Source organism: Sesamum indicum, linkage group LG2 (genome assembly GCF_000512975.1).
Source record: "Sesamum indicum cultivar Zhongzhi No. 13 linkage group LG2, S_indicum_v1.0, whole genome shotgun sequence".
In the NCBI taxonomy this organism is placed as follows: Eukaryota; Viridiplantae; Streptophyta; class Magnoliopsida; order Lamiales; family Pedaliaceae; genus Sesamum; species Sesamum indicum.
The window spans coordinates 7,140,809-7,158,064 of NC_026146.1; the positions used below are offsets into that span (position 1 = coordinate 7,140,809).

Consider the following 17,256-nt stretch of genomic DNA (forward strand, 5'->3'; position numbering starts at 1 on the left):
ATCAATCCCCTTCAGCTCAACAAATCACCCCAATAAATAAGGCCCCGAACCCCTAATCTTCATCCGCAGCACTTCCAGATCTACGGATGAAGCGCCCCCTCGCCGACGGCGGCTCTAACTCCGCGGCGGCCGTGTACACTCATCCCGGCGACAATGATGCGAACAAGAAGATCAAGCCGGAAGGTAAAGAAGACGAAGAGGAAGAAATGTCAAAGGAAGCAGAGGCAGTGTTGCTGGACGAAAATCTCTTGTACGAGGTGCTGCGGCATGTGGACGATGGTCGCACTCTAGCCAAGGCTGCGTGCGTTAGCCGGCAGTGGAAGCGGACGGCGCACGACGAGCGGCTGTGGGAGTTGATCTGCACGAAGCACTACCACCGCAGCCCGATCCAGCTGCGCGCCGTCGTGTTGGCTCTGGGCGGCTTCCGCCGCCTGTACTCGAGCCACCTCTGGCCGCTGCTGAAACCCACTTCTTCTACGTCTTCAGCGCCGGCTGCTGTTTCCACGTGGCCTTGCCTTCCTTTAGCTCCGGCGGCGCCGCCAGGTGCTCCCAGATCTAAGGCTCGCTGGGGTAAGGATGAGGTCAATCTTTCACTATCTTTGCTCTCGATTAAGTACTTTGAAAAGATGAGTTTTAATCGGAGCAAATGAGAAATTATTGCATCTCATTGGTTCCCTTGACGATGTTCTTTTTCTTTTTCAAACTTTCAAGTTTAGTTTCCTGCTTGTAATATTTGGGGCGATTGTATATATATGTGCAATTACTGTACTCTAATGAATTACTTGTATTATTACATCCGTTTGGTCCTACATTTGACAGATATACACAAACTCCTTTGGCAAGAGTGGTCTTACCAATACCTGCCATCCCAACTATTGAGACAATTTGGAGTCAAGTTGAATATTCTGTAAGTATATCTTTGATTTTAATCAGATCTTTATCTAATCTAGTAATTTTTGAATTCTTTCCACCCGAACTATTGGAGATGAGATCAGTTACTAAATGACACTACCTGATTAAGGAAGTGAGACTATTTTGTTTGCATATTTGAAGAAAAAAAATGCTATCTTTCATTAAAGAACTGATCATTTTGGTGGAAAGAAGTTGCGAAAATTGTTGGATTAGACAATGATTTGATTAAACTTAAAGTTGTGTTTAGAGGGTATTCAACCTAATTTCTAAATTGTGTCAACGGTTGCGATGTCAGGAATTGGTAAGACACCTCTTGCCAAAGAAGTTTATGTATGTCTATTAATAGAGGATTATTTGGAATGTACTAATACTACAATAACTAGAGGACTATGTTAGAGGAAGAATGTTGGTGATGTATAGAGAGCTCGGCCATCTTTTGACTCTGTATCATGTCTAAATTCTTAATGTTGACTTCCAATTTTCTCCTTTTAGCAGTAGTTTGATTCTGATTGTTATAAAATGCTTCATTTATATACCACTGGCCTATAACCGTTGCAGGCAAAGTTACACTTTTAATCCTATAACAACGAGTGTCCTGAAACTTGATCTTTGATGGGCGTGAGTATACATTTAGTCTTGTGATTTATTTAGCGTCTCATGGTACATTTTGGTCAAATCGACTTTATTTAAGGACTAAGTGTGCAATTAAGTTTGCAACGTCTATCAATAACTACAGATTGTACCAGCCCTGATCGTGTATTGTGTTTTCTGAAATGAAGAATGCTTGAGCATTAATAAGCTCCTAGTCTCCAACTGTGTTGCAAATCAGAATATCAAGAAGTGATGTACACATTTTTTAAAATTAGATCGGACAAATTATTGACCATTGGGTCAATGGTTTGATTGGACAACTTGTTCATCATTGGGTCAATGGTTTGATTGGTTGAATTGTCTGAAACATCGATTAGAGATTGAATTAGGCAAATCAATGGCCATTGGGTTGAGGGTTAGATGGGTTGAATCATCTAAAAAAGATCAGATAAGAGATGGAACCATACAAATCATCAGTTATTGGGCCAATGGTTTGATTTAAAAAATATTATATTAGAGATGGAATTGGACAAATTATTAGTTATCCAGTGGTTTGATCGGTTAAATTGGGTAAAAGGATTTGATCTATAATCATTGGGTCAGTGGTATGATTGGTTGAATATTGCGTTTAATCGGTTAAATTGGGTAAAAGGATTTGATCTATAGTCATTGGGTCAGTGGTATGATTAGTTGAATCGGCTAAAAAGGTTAGATGAGAGATCAATCGGATGAACAGAGTGGATGGTCTGATTGATTGGAAGATTGGAATATGCACAAACGTATGTTGCAAATCAGAGTAACAAGAAGTGCTATAGCCATTAATAATAGTCATTATTATTAATAAAAAAGGGTTAATTACACTTTGGCTCCTCAACTATTGGTGAAGTAGCATTTTAATAAGTTATAAGTCTTATTCCAGTTAAATTTATTTGTTGGACAAAGTTGTCCCTTATTCTATGAATAAATATACAATTCTAAAAATATATTAGAATTTTGCATATTGAATTATTATCAAAATATTTTTTGATTAAAAAAAATATTTTTACCTATAGAAAAATAGTTAATAAATGAAGAATTTCAATCAAAAGTAAAGTAATAAATAATATGATACATATATAATAAATAGGGTAAATTACAATCACCTTTATTGAGATTTAACATAATTATAAATATCTCCTTATAGTTTAAAAAATTACAAATATCCTCTAATTTTAACGCTTGTTTAACAATGAGTCCATCTATTAGCTTTCATTCAATTTTTTTTGGTGGACGGACCAACATGCCCTTTGAGATTATAAATTATAATTTTATATATTTTATTATTTTCTATTTATGAACTAATGTTCCACATGAATTATTTATTTTGCTCAATCTCACATTTTTTTTATTATTTTTTAAATATATTTTTAAAAAAATTAACAAGGCTAAAAAAGTAATGCCCATTCACCGATTATGTGCTATGTAATAATTTGTTGTTTGAGGAGGGTATTTATAATATTTCAAACAATGGGGAGATATTCGTAATTATGCCAAATTTCAGCAGAGGTCGTTTGAAAAATTACATCTAGCACTCCTGAAGTTTGCATCTGTCTAACAAATGGATCCATTCTTCAGTGAAAATTAACTAAATTTGCTAATATTAACAAGAAAATTTAATGAAAATTGATATTTACACTCAACTGACTTATTACTAATTTATTGGAAGTCAATATATTCTTTCCGACTAAACTATTTTTATAATGGTGAAAAATACCTCTTCACATGCATTGACGTGTGTAGATATGTATGACGGTAATTTGACCATGAAAAGATTTATTTGATCCACAATAAATTAATCATTAGTCAATTGAGGGTAAATGTAAATTTTTATTATATCAACAAATTAGGTGAATTTTGACTAGCGAAAAAACTTATTTATTAGACAAAAGTGAATTTCAAAAGTGCTTAACGTAATTTTTCAATTATGAAATTTATATATAACTATACTAAATCTAAAAATTTGAAAATTTTGTATATAACTATACTAAATCTAAAAAAAAAGAAGTGTAATTATTTCAAAATTTTATGGTATCTCACATGCCCCATCAAAGGAAAATCTTCAATAAGTGTTAATGAGAGGACCCAACTGTGTGAATCTCGAGACCCGACATCAAATGCGCGAAATCCGAGGTGATGTGTATTTAGGATTTTTATAATAGATATTAGTAAGTGTGGCATATGTGCATAATTATTTTTAAAAATAAATTAAAATAAAATATTTATATACATTATGGTATCACATTTTGTAGAGTAAAAAAGTGCCTAATGTTATGTAATAAGTCGATATAACTATTGTGATTTATACAAAAGTATTGACAAACAAAGACAATAAATAATATTCGAGAAATAAAAAATGCAGGAAAAGAAAAAACTAGCACAGGGTAGTTATGAAATCATAATTAATGAAGAAGTTAAAAATAATTAATTAACTTAAAATTTTAATTAAAAATAAATAATAGAATTAAGTAAGACACTAAAAGATACTCTCACTTAATAATAAAGTGTAGATGATTATATTAAATATATATTTATTAAAGATTGATATTTTTTAATTATTAAAGAAATTAAAAATAAAAAGATACTAAAAATTAAATATGTTCTTATATTTATGAGATTTGAATTTATAATTTATGTATTGAATTACAACTTGTTCTTTTAACGTTTGACATAATATTAATATTTAATAAATTTTCAATATTCTCTAACATTTGTCCATCAAGTAGCGCATTCTATTAGTTGTCATCTAATTTTCATATATTTTTGTAGTGATTAGATAAAAAATACCCTTGTATATTATGAAATGATTTTATTTATTTTGTAAAATTTTCTACAATTTTTTATGGACTAAATGGATAAGAAAATTAATTTATCAAAATATTGAAAATAAACTAATTTGATATTAAACTAAGTGAAATAATTCAATTTATAATTTTGCAACCAGAACCTTTACAAAAGTTAACAACATATAAACATAAAACTTGTTAGGAAGTTTAGAAGCTGGTGCAAAGTAGCCCAAAATGCGACAAAAATATGTTACAAAAGTTGTCTCAAAACCTGTCGCTGCATAATGCGTCTTAAATTTATCCTACTCTTTGGATTCTTGCGACGGAAACCCATCTCAAAATTTGTGACAAGATTGAGATGGGTGTACGTCTCAAAAGGTGTTGAAAAATAGTTATGCAAATACTGTTGTGACGGATAAAGCCCCTAAACTATAAGATAAGTAAGCCTCTCCAGACCATACAAGGGCGCGTCAAGCCCACGCGAAGAGTTTAGTTAAGATATGCCAGATTCCACCAAGTATACAAATGGAACCTAACCATACATGTTCTCCAATTATATCTTCTAAATCGTCCACACTAACAATCCACCCTTCCCCTCCAAAGGGGGATTTTAGTAAATAACCAAATATAATACTTGGGCTAAGGGTCAACTTGGTAATTTTTCTTACATCTCCCCCTCCCGGAGCCCAAGTATCATATACGCTCCCAAAATAAAGAGCCTTGAAGACTAGAAGAAAAGCACCTAGACCCCACTACCTTTGGTTTTATTTTTAACTTATTTTGGTATATTCTGTGGAGATAGAGAGAGAAAAATAAGTATGGTATGTTTGATATTGTTTAGTGGGAAACAAAACTAATGTTCATTGTCAAATTATGTCTCTTTTATATATATTTATATATATGTATGAGTATATATATAATTTTTTTAATTGTAGGGCCTATAATTAGTGGAAAATTATTTTGACCAAAAATAAATGAGGCACTGTTTCAAAACATCTCAAAACACTACCAAAATTTCTAAAACAAATCAAAGCAAATATTTACCATATTTTGACCCATCTCGAAGACGAACCAAAAATGAAACCAAAAACTATGCATGATTCTAAGACAAGATTGAGATGGGTGTACGTCTCAAAAAATGTTGAAAAATAGTTATGCAAATACCATTGTGAATATCGTCACAAACCTGTTGCAAAAGTAATTCAACTATATATAATTTGTCCATGGAACAATATTTTTGATGGTGAGATAGGCCTGTCTCAAGTCCACATCATGTGACGTCCGTAGAATTTTTTACGTAATTGGGAGACTAACTGGTAATTATTAAAAATTTAAATTTAATTAATAAATAAATTATAGATTGAATTTGGGATATAATAAAACTTGAACGGATTAAATTGAAATTCGTTATAAAATTTGGGAGCAAATTATATTAATTAAGAAAATTAGAAAGCAAGAAAAGTAATTATTTAAAAAGCATAAAAAAAAAAAGAAAATAAGATGGTGGGCCGTGCCACGTGCTGCCACCGCCTCACCAATCATCCAATATATATATGTATGTTAATTAACATTCACACATTAACACACACTCTCACAAAACACACACTCATATTTAACACACACACCAGACGCACACACACATTTTCGGAAAAATAGAGGTACGGAAATTGTAATTTAATTTTTATTAATTTATATAATTATATTATTTAATTAGTCCGTTTATTAAATATTGATTATATTGAGCGGTGAACTATTTAATCGGAGTATTTTATGATTTTGGCTATTTAAATTAGTGCCAAATTAAATATCACAGTTGCTATAAAAATGATATAGTTGGGCAATTAAATTATTTGATTTGTTAGATTTAATTATTATTATAGCTAATTTACATAATTCCATCGGAATGATGAACCAAATATGTAATTCTATGTATTATTGCTTAATTAAATTGTATAGCAACGATAAATTGACAGAAAATTCATAGAAATATTTCAAAAAGTTATATTTAAAGAATATTATGTTATGAAAGAGAGAAAATGAGGTTTCAGTGGTAATATAATTTACGAATGTTATTAAAAATGATAGTTATAAATATATAAGGGGTTTGATTAAGTGAATTCTTATGAATTATTTGGTAAATTAAATATATTGATTATCCGTATAATATTCTATTATAGGACGTGACGACAAAATAGAGGGTTGAGCAGTCCCTCGTGAAACCGAAGCATTTTGGATATAAGGTAAGTATAGCTAATTGGATATATATATATATACGTATGTATAGTATTGAATATATTATATATATTGGTTTCTTGGATGCGAACGTGGACTTGGCTTTATATTATTATGCGTGGCTTTCGTATATTGATTGGTTATATAATTAGTTGTGGATTATTTATTAGATTACCTTAATATTGGTGAAATTGTTACTATGTGATATGTGATGGTAATGTAGAGATATGCGGGATATGATTATGTGAAAATCATATAATTGATTGTTGATGAAATCAAATTGGGAGTTGTTATTGAGGAAGTGATTATTATAAAGAATAGAATGACGATTGTGGGTTGAAATAAAAGATGAGGCTTACCTTGTTGGGAACACAGTCAATGGTTTATGAAAATGTGATTGATGATAATGTGATTGATAATAAGATATGAAAAAAATATATGATTTAAGCTAGGTACCATGGCGCGTAGGGTACCGGGGTATTTCGGGGCAACGGGGAATATCCTGTGCTATTAGCTACACATTGGGGTGGTGTGGGGGTACCATATTTGTTGTGATGTCCTGTGCTATATTGCTACACAGTTGGAGTAAAAGAGTGTGGGGATATCACACAATGGGTATCCTGTGCTGTATATGATATGATGATGGCCGGCGAAACCATTAACTGCTGTATACCAATTAGAGTAAGTGGGGCCCTTAACTAATAAACGATAATGTCGAATATTGTGTCATAAATTGATTTATAATTGTGAGTAGGTATTACTGCTTATATTTGATGTTACTATTGATAATGGCTGTTAGTCAATGTGACTGCATGTACGTGAAATTGTTGCCTGTGTATATATATAAACTGATCAGCTATACTTATTGAGTAGGCACCTCATTCCTTGTCACGTACTTTTCAGAAAATAGGTCATACTGATTAGCCACATTGGACTTTGAGCGGTGCCCTCGTCTTTATTAGGTGGGTCAGCGGTGACATCTGAAGCCAGAGTTTTTAATTTTTGGGTTGTTAAATATTTTGGTCTTTTATCGGGATTTGTATTTAAAGTTATGGTATGATTTTTCTTGAGGTTATGTATATGAGGACATTTAGTGAGGGTAAATATAAACTTTTGGTGATATCTAATACCTTTTGTGATATATGTATATATATATTATATTAATAAATTAGAATTTATTTTACGAGTTGAAAGAGAATTACTTATAAAATGAGTTCTAATTAAAGAAAGAATGAAACAGTAATAATTAGATGTAGCGAGTAAGGGGTGCTACACATCAAGTTTGAGACGGATTTGTTTTGTTCCTTGCAAAACTTTTCCAACACTGTTGACAATGATGGGCCATTACCCGTAGCATTTTTTTTTCAAATTAGTCCCAAAAAATGACCTTTTTTTAGGTAGTGATGTTTTTACATATTTAAAAAGAATAGATAAACATATAATATTGATTAGATTCTTTTAAATTAACACTAATTATTTTTTCCCTTTTAGTTTAAAATTTGTAAAAATTCATTTGGGAGAATGAAGCTCATTAAAGTTGCCACATCTATGCAAAAAATGAGGCTTAATTAGTTAACTTTAATGATTCTATTTTATTATATATAAATTATTATCTCATATGAATCTAATATTCTTCGAAATAATAATGAATTACAATATATGTGCTTATATTTTATTAATTTTATATAGGCGTCTTATCTATCCATTTTGTATGATTTTCTTAACATTTACTGATACTGTCGCAACATCTATAATAGGTGAAATAGCATTTTTTTATCCTAACTTTACATTTGGTCCATTTATTACGGAATTTGCATGTTTTGCATTTGGTTTTCATCCATTTTTTCGTTTACAATTTATTGAAGTAGATATGTGTCCGTTAAATATTTTTGATTGGAAGAAAAATTGACGCGCTTTGCGCTTAGGACCATTTTTTGGAGGAAGTATAAATACATTTGAGGGAAAAAAATAAATCTTGAAATAGATTAAGGTAAAAAAAGGAGGATTTCTCTCTTCTCTCACAAATTCACTCATAAAAATTGAATCCCACACTTCCCATATTTCTGTAACTTGAAACCAAGTAGAAGCAACACAAAAATCATGTCTTCCACCCAAGTAAATCAAGAAGGCCAAATGAAGCATTCATATGCTACTTTTGGGGAGAAGGACCAATTTTTCTTCCGGTAAAAAATACTTAAATGGCACGTGCCACACTATTAAATTGTAGAACGAAAAGTAAATGTGAATAAAAAATACTAATTTTTATAAATTACAGAACTAAAAGTGCTGATTTTGTAATAAATGGAACTAAAAGTGAAAATGATCGTAATGTAAGAGACTAAAAGTGCAACGGACCTAAAGTATGATATCAAAAATATTATTTTCCTTATATAATACGTAGGCAATTACGTGTGGCCGTAAATGTGAAAAGAAAGAGGAAAAGGTCACCGAAAATTCCAGACGTTGATCCCACCATGCCACTCTATTCAAATAATACTATATGTGGTGGACTTATAGAATTCGAAGGCTTGACAATTGATATTCAAAGTTGGACTTCGATTCTTTTTTAGAAGCAGAGTTGGACTTCGACTCTAATACGCTTTGCTGCCTTAAGATTCATGTCAAAATTCCTAGTTTTCTTAATTTCCGCAGCAGACAATTCCAGGTCCGCCGGCGAAACCTGATCACAATCAAAAACCCTTTCCAGAGTTGAAAATTATACAGTCAAATTTTGCATTCCAAAACCAGCTTCGTGCTGCATTCGGGCAGTCTATAAATATACTGGAATCCCCATCTCCATTCTCATAAACTAATACATTCTTGTTCTCATCATCTTCTAGTTAAGTAACTTAGTAGAATTCAAGACTCTCCAAGAATCTGTTTTAGTGATGGCCAAAGGTCTAAAATCTCTCACATTGTTCTATGTTGTTGTTGTTGTTGTTCTAAGTTCTGTCTCTTTCCATGGCAAAGCACGTCTGCTAAAACCTGTCGAGCATCAGAACTCCATCGAAATACAGATCATGAAAGTTCTGGACGATTTGTATGTGGAGGCAGTGAAAACCGGAGGGCCGAGTGACCGTGGGGAGGGACATGAGACAACGACAGCTCTAACTCTAGGCGGAATCAAGAAATCCGGTCCGAGCCCTGGAGATGGACACTAGTTCACTAGCTCTTTTTAGGTTTTGGTTTGAGAGAAGATAAGATATTCTTTTATTTCTTTTTTATTATATTGAGATTTCTTATTCTTTGATTCAAGTATGGAAGTGTTTGAATAATTAAGTGTAGGTTGGTGTAATTTTCTAATTTTCTTGAAGTATTAAATGATTAGTTGGATGAGTTATTACTTAATTGTACTAGAGGCACATGTAATGTGTTCAAAATATTTAAAAATTATAAATAATTAATTTTTTATTGACGAGTTGGTGATCAACATTGAAATAGTATTTCAAAATATAAAATGTGTGAAAAGTTGAGTGTTATTGAATTAATTTATTAAAAATATTAAAATTACTATTATGATTCAATTTTATTAAACGGATGGAATAAACCAAAAAGATAAATATTTGAATATTTAAAAGTTGATATGACTCTTTCACTCTAAAGAAAAAAAAGAAAATAAGAGTTGATGAGTCACAACATAGTTCTTTTCTGTAGTAGTATAGATCCATAAGCATGATTAACTTCAATTTGCAAGGGCTATTGATGTTGATTTTTAATGAATTAATTGATTAGGGAAAAGTATATGATGTATTTTTTTATTGATATTCCTATATTTTTGTGATATTATACTTATTTTTGGGTGTATTTATGACATTTTAAGTGTTTTCATGGGAGGAAAAAGAATTGCAAGAAAATGACTAAATTGTGAAAAAAAGAAAATATTCCAAAAGCAGTGCTGTCAGAATAACCTGTGACTCGTGGGTTATTAGAAATTCGCAAAACAGAAACTGGTGTTACTTTTCCCTGTACTCATGGGTTATCAAACATGCAGTAAGCAGAGATTAAAACTTCACAAGTTGAGTGCTTAGATGAAATATGTTGTGTAGCTATTTTATTGTCTTGTAAAATATTTTGAGAAGCTTGGTAGGAATAGAACTAAAAAGGAAAGAAACGAAGTGTTGATTGAATGCAATTCCTTATCCCTCCTACCAATTGAGGAACTAGCATAAAAAGAAGAAAGGAGATAAGAAGAAGGGATCTTTTTTCTGAAAATACGGAGAAGAAGACGAGAAGACGAGTGGAGGAGCAAGATTCGGCGCTGTAGTGACTGACCGTTCACGCCCAACTTTCGACACCATGAAATCTTCTATATTTCTTCTCTTCTTTGTATTTGGTCTAGATAGGATGAACTAATTTACTTTTGTTAAGGCTTTTAGAAAGCTTTGGCACACATAGACATGATTCATCTGGTTGCACAGGTTGTTCACAGATCTTAATGCATTATTGTTACAAGTCTTAGATTGGAGAGATCCACTATTTTCTTGATAATAATAGGTTTGGTATAGCTTGAGATAGTATATCGAATTAACTTGGGAAGAACCTTACTTGATAGATTAATCTGTTAAATTTCGCATTATTGTATTGATTAGGTGGATCTATAGCCTTAACATCTTTCTCATTATCAAATCTTTTCCAACACGTTCGTTTGATTATTTTAATTAGTGGTTATTTTTTGTAGTTGTAATCCATCACTTGATTCTTGATAATTCAAAATAATCTCTGATTAGTCATAGCTCCAGTAATTTTTTCATTGAAATTCTCATGGGATCAATATTTATGTATACTTGATAGTTAGTGTACTTGCTAGTGACTCATACATATTTTAGCAATCATTAATAATACTTTCCACCCCTTAAGTATACTTATGGTCCCCGTCACCCTGCTAAACTATAATAAATAACTAAAAACCACCTCATAACATGGATCAAAATTTTTAAGATGAAAATATCATTATTATTTATATCTCATAAAATATGATTATTACAACCATTGTCTAAAACTTAATTTTGAATTACTATAAAATTTTCATTAAAAACGAATAGTACCTAAAATTTATGATTTTTTAGTTAGTATATAGAAATCGACTACAAAAAATTACTGCATTTGGAACGGGTGTATTCCGTTTCAATTGGGGATGGATTTTCTAATGACTTGGAATGAATTTGTCCTGATAGCGTCATCCCGTTATATTATAAATTTGTTTTCACTTTTTGTAACGAGCAAAATGGTAAGATTTTTTCGAAAGACATTGTTCTGGAAAATTCTAATTTTTACACATTCGACTTTTGAAATGACTTTTATATTGACTTTTTGAAATTTTAATGGCTGACGTAAGATTGGATATAACCGTTAGACCAATTACTAAAAATAACCCTCCCTCCCCCCCCCCCCCCCAACCCCCCCCCCCCCCCCCCCCCAAAAAAAAAAACAAAAGAAACAGATTGATTTCCAAATTCTGTCAGCAAAGCCATTCCAAAAAGGATAATATTTGGGGGAGGCTAAAATTTGAGAGGAAATTTCAAGTTTTGTAATGGTTTTATTGATAAAAATCGTTCCATGATCCATTTCAGATAAAAATATATTTGGCCCCGAATGACAAATTTGGGGGAAATTTAACATTTGTAACAATTTTTATAGCCAAGTCTGTTCCAAACTATTTTTGGGGGCAAGTTTTGAAAAAAAATGTGGGAGAAGGTTGTTGCAAAAGCTGAGAGATTTATCAATCTTATGTTCTTGCCATGATATCATAACATTTGTGAGGTAGATTTATACCAAAATTTGGCGCTTGCTAGATTTTGTCTGTTTGATCGTATCTAACGTTTCGATTTCAAATCAAATGGTCTAATTGTATGATGCACTGGTCTAAACAACTAATTCGACATCCCAAATAAGATTTCTCCACAACTATGAAATGGATGGGTCCAAAACTTCAGCTAATGAAAGTTATGTAAAATAAATCATATTTAACGGTTCGATTTAAAATTGAGTGGTACAATTGATCAATGCAGTATAACAATATTGGATCACAATAACATCAGGACAATACTGACAACTATGAATAGACAAAATCATTTCATATTATGAACATATATCAATAATATTATATCTTAACTTAGGTACTTATTTGTGTTCAAAAATAAAAAAATTACTTTGAATGTCGTATAATATGTCAAAACTGGTGTAAAAAACACGTGGGTCAACTTTTTGATGGACTTGAGCTCTTTGATGGGCTAAATTTTCCTACAAGCTTGATGATGGGAACCTGCAAAAGTAATTTTAGCACTCCGATACTTAAGCCAGTATCCAATATTAAAATAGTAAAAAAATATGAGCAAGAAATAATGAAGTATGAAAAAAGTTGTAAATAAGAAGGAGAGTGGTGAGGGATCTAGTCTCGTAGAGGGTCTAAGAGGCGATTGCCAATGGATAAGCATCCTAAGCATTCTTATTTTGTTGGTTGGAGAGACGTGTAGGAGTTTGTTGGTCTTGTAGACGCTTGCTTGCTCATTGTTTCATGTTCCAAAGGGTATAATGGTAACCGCCCCTGCAAGTGCCCCACTTCCTCGGTAACCGCCCAATGAGGGGCAGTTACTTGGGTTGAGGGTGTCTTAACCACCCATTTTGCTTAATGGAGAGTGTTTTTCTTTTTAGCATTTGAGGCTCTTCCTTATTTTCATAAGTCTTTTGTCCCTATCTTCTTCCCCTTCCCTTTGAGTTTTCTTCTCTTCTTCTTCTTCTTTTTCTTTAATATATATTTTTCTATTTTATCTATGGATTATTCATATGAGTCTTTACGTTTTTGTAGGTGAAAGACTAGCCGATGAGAGTCTCTCTAAGGCCATTTCTGGGAAGATGGGCCCTGGCTCGTTCCTTTAGTAGGGCTAGAAAGTGGAGCCTGAGCCAAGCCACTGCAACTCTCCATTGTTTGCTGGATGAGTCTTCAGAGGAGGAAGAAGAGGACGCGGGGAAAATTAAGGATGAGGAGGGTTCTTCCCCTAGAGAGGAAGAGAGGGAAGAACAAGGAGAGACGAAAGATGAGGGAGGGAGGACTATTGGCCCAACCATGGGGGACTAAGCCCCTATTTCTCTCTAACTAGTTGAGGTTCACCATTTCGTGGAGGACTATGGGATTCTTCCTGAGTACATTATTTATGTTCCTTCCCCTTATAGTTGGCCTGAGTCCCTATTCCCTAATTGCTTGTGTTTTTTCATCACCTAACTCCGTGCTAGCCTCCGCTTCCCTATCCTAGACTTCTATGAGGAGGTTGCTTGTCTTTTCCAAGTCCCCCTGAATCAGTTGGCTCCTAAATCCTTTCTTTTGTTGGCTAGTTTTCGCTATAGTTGTTGGTTTTAATAGCGCTCCTACTACTGGCAGGATTTCTTTTCCATTATTTTTAATTGAAAAGATTGGAGCCTGGAGTCTTTCACTTCACCCTTGGCCGAGGGGGTGCGCTTATTTCCTGCTCCCTACTCCTTTAAATCTTGGAGGGATAGTTTTCTCTATGTTCTTCCTCCTACCCTTGGGCTTTCCCCCATAGGTCGACTTACTATATCCCTTCTGCTTCTCCTTTTGCTACAAACAATAGGATTTTTCATTTTCTCTCCTCATAGAGGATTTGAATGAACAACCTTATGATTGTCAGGGCTCGATAGATGAGAGGCTCTTTCATCAATTTGGATTGAGTCCCCATGTCACCCTTTTGGGGGAACCTTTGGGTATTTTATTGTTTTTCTATCTTTTGCTTTTTGAATTTTCAGTGGTTTGATTTTTTTACTGATTTTGTTTCTTCCAGAGAGCATAATGTTTGACAAGCAGCTTTACGATCATGCTTCCTGGAGCCTAGGGGATTGTTTTGCTGCTACCCTTTCCTCGATGGCCCCTAAGGGGACTTCTGCCTCAAGTGAATCTAAGGGGAAGATGCCTGCTTCAGCCACACTAGGAGCGTCTTCTAAGTGGGTCAGGGTGAATTCTTTAGGAAATCTTTCTCCAGGGGTGCCTGCTTCTGCACCTATGTGCTCGACTACTAGGCCTCCTGCTTGTCTTGGAGACTTAGGGGGTTCTTCCACTAAGCCCCAGCATCCTCCTCCTGATGGTAGCCTTTATACGGGCTAGTCTCTCGAGTGGGAGAGGGAGGGGGAGTCCTTCTTTGTCTCTAAATACTTGAAAGGGGTGTCTACCCCGAGGACAAATTCTTTCTGTCCCCCTTACCGAAGGAGAATTTAGAGAAAATGCTGCATTCGTATGTAGCTAAAGTGAGTGGTCTTGATGCTTTAGTTGTGTCTTTTAAATTATTCTTTCTTCCATTTGGACTTGTTGTTTTTCATGACTTCAGGCGTCGGTGTTGTGGGGGAGCTTCTTTCTCTCCCTTAGGTTGTACTTCCTCCTCCCGCTATTGAGACACCATTCCTAATTGATTTAGGTAATAGGGGTGCTCGTCTTTTGTACCTTCTTAATGAGAGTTTCTCCCAGTTATCTAAGATATACACCAAATACTTTCGAGATGAAGATTTATACCATGTACTTGGGGTGGTTGAGGAAGAAGTGCGGAGTCCAGTTCCCTAAGTTGGTGTGCAATAGGCGATGAAAGTGGAAATCCCAGAGGGAGGTCCTTCGGAGCTAATGCTAAAGACGCCTCTGCTCCATTTAAGGAGCCCACTGCTAAAGGAGCTCCCTCCTTGTCGGAGCCAGAGCCCATGTAGAGTGATGAGAAAACCCCGCGTGTGGGGTCAGAGAAGTGATTGTACCCCCTTCCCTTGAATAATTTTTCTTTGGCTATGATGCCGCCCCCTTCCCCTCCACCATGAAATGGAGAAGAAACAATTTTTACTTGCTTTCTTTTCCTCCATCACGAGATGGGGAAGAAACAATATGCTTGCTTTTTCTCTCATGGGCGTGTTTGGCTAGGGACTTTTTAAAGGATTTTGCGTTTTCTTTGCTATACTTGCTTTGAGGGCTTGGCCTCCATATACTCTATTGAGTTACTATATTCCTATCTTAAAGGCTTTTCTCCTGCATATATTGTAGAGAAAGAAAATGATTGTAATGAGAAGTTTCTTGATTGTAGAATTATGTACTGTAATGATTTTGAACTGCTACCCCTATTGGGCTTTGATGGACCTCTGTTGGGGGCCACGCCTACTTCTTAGATGAGAGCCTATCTCAGATGATAGGGTTTGAGAATAAGGATCGGGCCTGTTTATACATAGGGCTTCCCACTCTCTTTTTTTGTTTATTTTTAGTGTGTCTGCCTGAGCGACAGGGTTTGTTGAGGCTTATTTCTAAGAGCAATCCGTTCTTGGAGGGTAGGGCTTATTTCTGAGAGGGATGCCTGCCTGGAGAATAGGGCTTATTTTCAAGAGGGATGCCTGCCTAGAGGCCAAGGCTTATTTTCGAGAGGAATGCCTACCTGGAGACCAGGGGTTATTTCTAAAAGGGATGCAGGCTTGGAAACTAAGGCTTATTTATGAGAGAGATGAGAAGGTTGGGAGGGAGGTCTGCACAAATTCAAACGTAAAACCTCTTGAGGTTATGTATATTCCATAGTCGTTTTAGGGGGCATTCCTTAGGATCTTTTAATTCATAAGCTCCATGACCTATTATCCTTGTGATTTTGTATGGTCCTTCCTAGTTGTGATATAATTTTTCGATCGGCTTCAAAGTATCCATGCTTCGCAATACCAATCTACTTGAAAGCTTCGAGCTTTCAATATTTTGTTGTGGGCATTGATCAATCATGCTTTTATACTTGCCACATATGAAGCAAGGTTTTTTTGCTTGTTTCTTCGATAAGACCTAGACTTTCTTTAAGGAGGTTATTGTTATTTTCCTCTGAGTAGTGTATGACACTGTGATGAGGCATCCCTATTTTGGTGGGGATGATAGCTTCTGGATCGTATACTAGAGAGGGGTAGTTCGGTAAGCTCAGAGGACACTGTTTAATTTTTCTTCCTAGTTTCCTCCAGTTCGTTCTTATCTTTTCTTTATTCCTTGTAGTAATGTGCGATTAGTGATCTCCACTTGTCCATTGGCTTGAAGTGAGCTGTGGAAGTGAATCTTTGCTTAATGCGCAAACCGTTACACATTCTCGTATTTTATGTCGTTGGAATTGCCGATCATTCTCTATTCAAGGATTATATAATTTTATTAAATATCAGGGGGTATTTGTAATTTTTTAAATAATGAGAAATATTTATAATTATATCAATTTTTAGGGGAGGTCGTTGTAATTTACCCTAATAATGCTTTTCACTTTTTCCCTTAATTGACATAAATACGTATCAACTAACTTGTTCAGTTGCAATATATATATATAAATGAAACACTAACTCACTCAAAATGATTTCAAAATCTACATAATCAGTGTTAAGATAAATTTACATTTATTTTCATTATAATCATATTGTAATAAACACCTATAATTGCTAGATGAAAATTGCAACAAAATCATTAATAAAATGCCTAAAAAGGTAAGGATTTTCTCTTTTTCTTTTAATTCACATAATATGTATCAACTAATTATGCAGGTGTAATAAGTATGTATATTAAATCACTCACGATCTACATAATTAGTATTGGTAAATTTACATTATTCTCATTATGATAAATTTACGTTCATTCTCCGTAATTATGATCCCTGTGTATAAATTAAGCAACAACTACCTTCTGCGACAGAAGCATACTTCTGCTAATTCTCAAGAA

The 17,256-nt window shown here is 33.9% G+C and overlaps 1 protein-coding gene across 1 annotated transcript; it reads left to right on the forward strand.

Moving 5' to 3' along the window:
- On the forward strand, positions 1-1,447 carry LOC105155519 (F-box protein GID2). Its single transcript, XM_011071410.2, has one exon. The coding sequence runs from the start codon at positions 87-89 to the stop codon at positions 648-650; it is 564 nt and encodes a 187-aa protein (XP_011069712.1). The 5' UTR covers positions 1-86; the 3' UTR covers positions 651-1,447.

What these genes read in the sequence shown, in the direction of transcription:
- LOC105155519 (XM_011071410.2), top strand. Translation starts at nt 87, where the DNA reads ATGAAGCGCCCCCTCGCCGACGGCGGCTCTAACTCCGCGGCGGCCGTG.